Source organism: Corylus avellana, chromosome ca6 (genome assembly GCF_901000735.1).
Source record: "Corylus avellana chromosome ca6, CavTom2PMs-1.0".
NCBI lineage: Eukaryota > Viridiplantae > Streptophyta > Magnoliopsida > Fagales > Betulaceae > Corylus > Corylus avellana.
This window is the reverse complement of record NC_081546.1, coordinates 4,842,487-4,850,859: the sequence shown is the minus strand read 5'-3', so window position 1 is coordinate 4,850,859 and position 8,373 is coordinate 4,842,487. Positions and strand designations below refer to the sequence as shown.

Below are 8,373 nucleotides of genomic sequence, written 5' to 3'. Positions count from 1 at the left end.
AATAATAGTTCACTGTACGATCTAATTTCCTGTATAAAAACGCCAAATAGTTTATTGCTCGAAGAAACAATAATAATTAAAAAATTATCTTATAATACAAAAAATACAAGAGGTGAAGAACCTATTCATGGTATAAAAGAAAATTTCAATATAAAGTTGCAAATATATCCGCCACTGATTAATGTGTTATATATATGCCAAATGTTTGTAGTATTATATTATGTCTTGAATGGAAGCTTTGTTCTGAAATTGTACGTAATATTGTCAGACTCAATATTGTTGTGTCATGTGCGCAATATTGATTGAGAGGGTACGTAGGGACACATGCGAATTAATATGTCACGGTCCATGGTAAGTTTTAGGTGAGATGGTGCAAATTATGCATGCCAAATGTTTGTACTATATTATGCCCTGAAAAACTGCTGCCATGCATATTTCTAGTGCCGGATTCAAAGCTAAGAGAAAGTTAGATAGATATGAATAGAAATTGCCATGCATATTTTCCTTCATTTCTTTTTCAAAAGTCAAACTCTTTTTTTTTTTTTTTTTTTCATTACTAAACAATTCAAAGAAGCGAGACTGCAGACAACGATAAAGAGCAGTCGGCCACATTACTCAAAAGCAGATGAGTTTTTTTGATAAAGGCGGGAAAACAAAAATAATAATAATTGAAAGCATGCATATTGTACGTTTGGTTGTCAAATGTCATGGATAGGAAAATTGTCAGTGAATTATCCTATCCTGTTCCTGTATATATGCACATGCATGGTGATGTACCAGATGGTGATTTAGTAGAGGCAAATAAATCTTCTTTCCAACCATATATATAATGATGAAATAATGGATTTTTGTGGCACAAGAATCTTACCAAGACTGACATTCTTGACTTTGAATTTTCACTCAAGCCAAACACTATTCTTACAGCTTCTTTCTTCCTCCAATCTAATCATCACAAGTATTACCCAAAAGAGCCTCCCACTTTTCCCACTTTTAAATTATGACCATAAAATAAATAGTGATTAGGTGAAACAAAGGATTAACTATTGCAAACCAAAAGTAGATGCAGTACATCTTTGTACTTCATTTTTTTTTTTTTTTTTTTTTGTACTAACAAAATATGATAAGCCATATAAAATCAAGCAAGCCCCTGCTTTGAATTTCTTCAATCCTCCTCTCTAAACTATGTCTCCATCTTCAATAGCTTTTCATCTCCAGAATTTCTCAGTTGTTCTGAGTTCTGTTAGCTCCAAGGGTGGCACCAGTAATAGCGTTGATTTAAGGTAAGATTACCCCCCAGAAAACTGATTTAAGGTTATCTCAGTTCTCAGATGCCATTAAATTACAGTGTTCCTTTTCCCACACATATTACATTCTGTCAAATGCCCAACAGCTCTATCCTGGCCTGTTATCCGATTCCCATAGTCTTCTTTTGTCTTGTCAAAAGTTTCAACACTCTCTCTCTCTCTCTCTCTCTCTCTCTCTCTGTGTCTCCAGGCTGTCGAATGGCCCAATTCGATCTCTCTTTGCAATTGCCTATTTACCGCACACTACATTCTTTTCTTCTCCTAACATTTTACATCTTCTCGCTTTTTGCAGGGTTAGAAAACAAAAAAAAAAGGGTAGATACATAGTACTTTTTTTGTAATATTTGTAGTGAAAATCTCATGTTTTCATTGTACTTTTCAGAGATTACAATATTGTGAATAAAAGCAGGATATTCTTCCATCTATATTTGCTCCACCAATTGTTAGAGGGATAGCTGTATTTGCCAAGCGTTTAATTTACTGTTGACGTGATGTGCACATGTCATGAATGGAGGTTAATTTATTCATGCATAACGTCTTCGAGTTATCAATCATATTATTATACCGACATTAATTAAAATTGTTCTTCCCTCTAAAGTGCCTGTACAATTTTCAAAGTATTACCTTTTAATTAAAATAAGCACTTGTGGGTTACACACGCTGCATGTAATTTTAATGTTAAAATTCTCCTGCTTCATTTTGTTAATGTTAAAAAGTTATTTGTTTTTATCTTCCACGACAACCACGAGGCCTATTAATTAATTAATTAAAGGGTATCATCATATGTACTTATTTCAATACGTGATGTTAAAATTTTAGTTGACCAGTTGGAAAAAGGGCGTTGAAAGGCATAAAAGTATAACTTATGTACTAATAAATATATATTAAGAACTTTAATCTAGGTTGCTATGTTGTATATCTGAGTTGTTTCTTTGGTCGTTTTGTTGTAATTAATTAATATGGCATCGTGTATAATTAAGGCTTAACATAATCCCTGCCGCCTCGTATTCCATTACGCTATTTTTTTTTAATTAAAAAAAAAAAAAGAGAAAAGGAAAACAATAAAAAAAACAAGAAATATTCTTTCGACTTTTTTTAATTACAGCATATGGGGTGGGAACCTATTCCCACGTGCCACTAATTTTTCCACCTTCCAAATTTTATGACCACAAGTTTCAAGATACTTTATTTATTTATTTTTTGAAACTATGATACTTCTATTATTCTACAACACAATATTTGGGATGTTTGAGATTATTTTGTGACTTGACTGGAAAAAGAATGTGTGGAATTTTCATATTGGATGCAATATTAAATAAAATTCATAAACTTTATGAGTTAAATGAAATCAGTATATTTTATTTATAAAAAAAAAAAAAAAATTATAGACTTTAAAAATTGATGATCACTTGACGTACACATCGCACTTAATTTTATATAACGCGCGTGAGGTGCCGACTCATGTAGAAAAAAAAAAAAAGAAAAAAAAAAGTTGGCTAGCTTGCAGTAGAAGTCATAATATTAGAAGGTTTACTTGTGTCCTACTAAGAATGATGTGGTTATTAAAATCACCATTGGGCTTGTGATTGATCATTATTGAATTTTGATCAAATGATGATTTTAATAACCACATCATTCTTAATATGAGACAAGTAGGCGTTCTAGAATTACTCTAATATTAGCCCTCGCCCGTTTGGGGATCCAAAATTTGTGATTCAATTGCTGAAAGGTGAAAACTCATGAACACCTTATCTCCCATGCTTTTCATAAGGTCTAAAGACTTCTAAAATATGTCCACATGTCATTGTCAATTTTTATTTTTTTTTAACAAAATTTATTTAAAGGTGAATTCACTGTATCATGTCAGCATAGTAAAATAATTGTGTGATACATAAAATTATTCTTATTTTGTAATGAAAAATTATATATATATTTTTGCAACATCCTCTCCTTTGTTCAATCATATTAAACTCTAACTTACGAAACTGTCCTGACTAGCTCTTGGAGGTGTCCTAACCGAGTCTCGCAGGGACTTGACCAGGACCAACTCGAGACCCCACCGACTTTTCGGTTGAGTCTATCGATTTGAGAATGAGATGTTTAAACTCGAAAAGTCATTTACGATTTTTAAAAATAAAAACAATTTTTCGAAAATTAGAGAAGAATTTGTGGTCAAACGAAAAATATTTTTCATTAACTATTATTATGTCACACCAAACACTGAAAAATAGAAAAATAATCTTTCATAAATTATTTTAGGTCAAAACAATTGGAGCCTTAACAAATTAGTGAGCATGTGATTTTGACTTTACCTTTTTAGTCCTTCAAATATTTTCATGCACGTTTAATGGTGACAACAATCTCAATTATAAATATTATTTATAATTTAGGAAAAACATTACAAATGACCCTTAATTTAGGGTGTATAAAGTTGTAATTTTGTACGAAAGTTGGCTCTATAAATAGACCCCAAGTCGTAGCTGAAAGTCACAGAAGGCGTACAGGGACTTATTGCAGCATGGGTGTACACAAGATGGGTTCGATCCTTGCTCTCCTCGGCTTTTTGTTCATCGATGCGCTGCTGCTTTCTTCCGCTTACAACGTCCACCATTATAGCTTCATTGTAAGTGTTCCTTCCTGTTATGTTAGCAGTAGTTATAGTAAACCCAGAACCAGAAAAGTTTCATATGAGTGGTTTTATAATATCATTGTTGGTCTTGATTAATGCAGCTGAGGGAGACGAATTTTACTCGGCTGTGTACCACAAAGAGCATGTTTACTGTAAATCACACATGGCCTGGCCCAGCCATTCATGTTCGCAAAGGCGATAAGGCGTTTGTCAATGTTCACAATAACGGAGATTATGGTGTCACTATTCACTGGTAATAATTCCTTCTCTCTCTGTGTGGGGTTGCAATTAATCAAATTATCATGAAAACTAAAGAATGGTTTGGTCATGACAGGCACGGAGTGAAGCAACCAAGAAATCCATGGTCCGATGGTCCTGAGAACATCACACAGTGCCCCATTAAGCCAGGGAAAAACTTCACCTATGAAGTTATATTCTCTACCGAAGAAGGAACTCTTTGGTGGCACGCCCACAGTGACTGGTCACGTGCCACAATCCATGGCGCCATTGTCATCTTGCCCGAACTTGGAACTACCTATCCATTTCCCGAGCCCTATGCCGAGCATGTGCTCATACTTGGTATATAATAACTGAATATTTCCTGCAAAAAAATTGCTGATAAGTTAATGCATATATTTTTACAAATTCTTCATTTTGATTGTACGTGTTGCAGGGGAATGGTACAATGGAGATGTCAAGCAATTAATCGACGAGGCCACGGAAACCGGTGCGGACCCAGACGTATCAGATGCATTTGCCATCAATGGCCAACCAGGATTTCCAAATAATTGCTCCAATGGTAATTAACAACAAAAATCTTTCAATATACCGGAACAGAGCAGGTCTAATATATCATACGATGATATATATTGCAGATACAAGTTACAGTTTATCAGTCGTGCCCGGCAAGACATATCTTCTTCGTCTAATAAATGCGGTGATGAATGAAGAAATGTTCTTCGGAATCGCAAAACACAACATGACCGTCGTCGCGCAGGACGGCGCATACATAAAGCCGATAACGACGAGCTACATAATGATAACCCCAGGGCAAACGATGGACATCTTGCTCACAGCAAACCAGGCAGCCAGTTATTACTACATTGCTGCTACGCCATTCTTCGACGCCGAGGCTGCGTACGACAGCACCAACACTTCGGCAATCCTTAAGTACACAGGCACTTACACTCCTCCAACCTCCCCTGCCTATCCGACTCTTCCTAATGTTAGCGACAAAGATGCCGCAAACAACTTCATAAACCGCATCAGGGCATTGGCGAGCTCGGACCATCCCGTTGATGTGCCCAAAAACATCACCAAACAAATCATCATCACAGTTTCTGTGAACGAGATTCTTTGCGCTAATGCATCCTGCGGGGGTCCAAATGGGAACAGGCTTGCTGCCAGTTTGAACAACATAAGTTTCTCCAGCCCAACCACTGATATCCTTCAAGCATACTACAAGTAATACCACGTCCACGTATTAAAATTATTTATTAATTAAGTGATTAAATTTACTTTTTCTCCATCCTTTAATAACTCAAGCTTTAAAACCTTTATGCAGGAACTTGCTGGATGTTTTTGAACCAGATTTCCCCGGTAAGCCGCCGCATGTATTTAACTTCACAGGAGAGGTGGACGATAGTAAGTTATACCCAAGCGTGGGAACCAAGGCAAAGATCATAAAGTGGGGGGAATCCGTGGAAATCGTGTTCCAAGGGACTAATGTTTTGACTGCAGAGAACCATCCAATGCATCTTCATGGTTTTAGCTTCTATTTGGTTGGAACCGGTTATGGCAATTGGGACAACGTGACTTCCCCGAAAACTTACAATTTGGTTGATCCACGGGAAGTTAATACCATCGGAGTTCCTAAAAATGGATGGGCTGTCGTTAGATTCGTCGCAGACAATCCTGGTATTCTCTCTATTTCTCTCTTTCTCTTGTCTTTTTAAGAAATACTAAACATTTCAAATTTTTGTTCTAAAAGTTAGTTTTCAAATAATCCTCACATGAGTTAGGTTACATATTTCTCAAAATAATAAATTTAATGCGATGTTGAGAGATCATTTGATAACTAACTTTTCAAAAAAAAAAAAAAAAATTGGGATGTTTAGCACTTCTATGTCTTTATTATCTCCTCTCTCTCTCTCTCTCTCTCTATATATATATATATATATATATATATATATAAATGGCGATCGATGGTTTGCAGGGGTTTGGTATATGCATTGCCATTTGGAACGGCATTCAAGCTGGGGTATGGACACTGTTATCATTGTGCTGAATGGGAACACCAACGACACAAGCATGCTGCCACCTCCGGCTAATTTGCCGACTTGTTCTTAGTTCTGAAAAGCTTGTGCTTCAACCCTCAATGTCGACGAACTACTAAATGCATAGAAAATCATATTTAAATAAGATCCTCCAAGAAAATTGTTGTTTGTGTAAGAGATTTGAATTTATATAAGATTATTCGAAGGGTCGTTTAATTAGGAGTCTTTTGAATTGTTTCCTTGTGCTTTTTTTGCCCATTTTTGTGCCTTGATTCGTAGATACTTTTGAATAAAATCCTCGATCTCTCGATTTGTTGATGATATATTCAAAATTTTCTCCTTCCATTGCTGGACGAAATAATATGTAGGGGCATCCACCACGACCCACTTTAGTAGGATTCAGTTTCAAGTTAAGGTGTGATTTGATGAGATTACGATTGATGAGAAAATACAGAGTCAGTAGCTTATTTGTCTGAATTAATGGCATTTGAATATCTTTGACAGAAAAAAATCACGACATGCAAAAGTGGCAGGAATCAGGTATAACCGTATAAAGAAATCTTCTAACAAGAATCAGGCCTCTACTAAAAAAATTTTACTCACAATTTTTTTTCCTGGGGATGAAAAATAATGAGAGAGAGCTTCAAACTGGGAACCAAGACCGGCCGACAACGACAAATAGCAGTCAGGGTTGGCCACCCCACTGAGTCACGGACCCCAGCCATTCTATTCTTTTATTATTATTATTATTTTATTTTTTATATTTTTTTAAACTTTAAATAATATTTTATTTCTTTTTATTACGAGGACACAGATGTCTCATTGTGGTCTTACGATTTTTTTAAAGAAATCCTAGCTATGAATTAGATATTCTCCAATTCATTATGGATCGGAGAGGATCCGGTTTCATATTATATATGGAGACCATTTTGCTCTATTATTGTTAAGGATATAAATCCTTTGGAATAAATGTTGATTTTGTATTCCCTAAATCAAGAGATTTAGATAATATTTGTTAATCCTGATTAATTTGACAAGGTCGATTCAAAGATGGATGGAATGTTACCTGTAGTCATTGTTATGTAGTGGGTCTATTATGAAATATTATCAATGAAGTTATTTAGTTCATTAATGTTTTATAGTTGTTTTATTATTTTAATATTGTTGTGTGTGTAGGACTCTTATGTTATGTTTATCTCTTTTATCTTGTTATTTGTTATTTGGGTACGATTAGATTTTTCTATTTGGGTAGGATTAGATTTATTTATTTTAAATGGAAGTCCTATCTTATGTGGGACTCTATTTTCTTTTATTGTCTTTATATATATAAAGCATTATTTATGAATAAGAAAATTAATCAAGTAAATTATTCAAATCCTGTGTTTGTAGGAGTTGAGAGCACCTCGAATTGCTCATAAGAGGTTTATGATTCCTTGAAAATCCTATAGGAGGTTCTCAAATTATAAATCAAGGAAATATGTAGCCTATTATAGCTTTGATGTGTTGATGTATTATGTGTTTCTATATAGTATCAGAGCTAATAGGCTAACGTCAATTGTTAGATCCTAGATTGCAATTTTTTTTTTTTTCTATAATTACTTCATTTTTCTCCTCTAATCCTTTTCTAAAAGGAAGGAAGTTTTTTTGTTTTGCGGTTCAAGGAGGAGATATAAATGACACCTCATATTCTTTGTTTGGTTCAGCAAGCGAAAAAAGATAAAATAAAAATAAAATAAAAAGCCCAAATGTTTTGGCCCTTGTGGCCCATTTTAAGTCCATAGTTGGCTCATTTTTGCCACAGTAACCAATGTCAAAATTCCGGTCAAAGTAACTGATGTTGGCCAAAAAGTTACCGATGTTCAAGTCCCGGCCACAATCGTTGAAGTTCAAGTTCAAAAACAGTTGATATTTCAAATCAGGCGTCATCAACTCCAACCACTCGATATGTTCATCTTGCAGGGGCATGTTAAGGATATAAATCCTTTGAAATAAATGTTGATTTTGTTCCCTAAATCAAGAGATTTATATAATATTTGTTAATCCTGATTTAGGGAATATGTTTGTATTTGAAATATTTCAAATTATATGTAGCCTAAATATAATTTGATGTGTGGATGTAGCCTATTTGCCGAATCACCTTAATCTCTGTGTTTATTCTATTTCC

General features: G+C 34.6%; 1 protein-coding gene across 1 annotated transcript; it reads left to right on the top strand.

Annotated features, from left to right (window-relative positions):
* The first annotated feature begins 3,801 nt into the window (after positions 1 to 3,801).
* Positions 3,802 to 6,425, top strand: LOC132184396 (laccase-14-like). Its single transcript, XM_059598024.1, has 7 exons — positions 3,802 to 3,927; positions 4,035 to 4,186; positions 4,268 to 4,512; positions 4,607 to 4,732; positions 4,809 to 5,397; positions 5,498 to 5,850; positions 6,149 to 6,425. Exons 1-7 carry the CDS (start codon positions 3,823 to 3,825, stop codon positions 6,280 to 6,282), a joined length of 1,704 nt encoding a protein of 567 aa, XP_059454007.1. The 5' UTR covers positions 3,802 to 3,822; the 3' UTR covers positions 6,283 to 6,425.
* The last annotated feature ends 1,948 nt before the right edge of the window (positions 6,426 to 8,373 follow it).

Bases quoted from the DNA above. Each gene is read 5' to 3' on its own strand.
- LOC132184396 (XM_059598024.1), top strand. From the start codon at position 3,823: ATGGGTGTACACAAGATGGGTTCGATCCTTGCTCTCCTCGGCTTTTTG. The intron at 5,398-5,497 runs GTAATACCACGT...ACCTTTATGCAG, and splicing joins ATCCTTCAAGCATACTACAA to GAACTTGCTGGATGTTTTTG. The intron at 5,851-6,148 runs GTATTCTCTCTA...GATGGTTTGCAG, and splicing joins ATTCGTCGCAGACAATCCTG to GGGTTTGGTATATGCATTGC.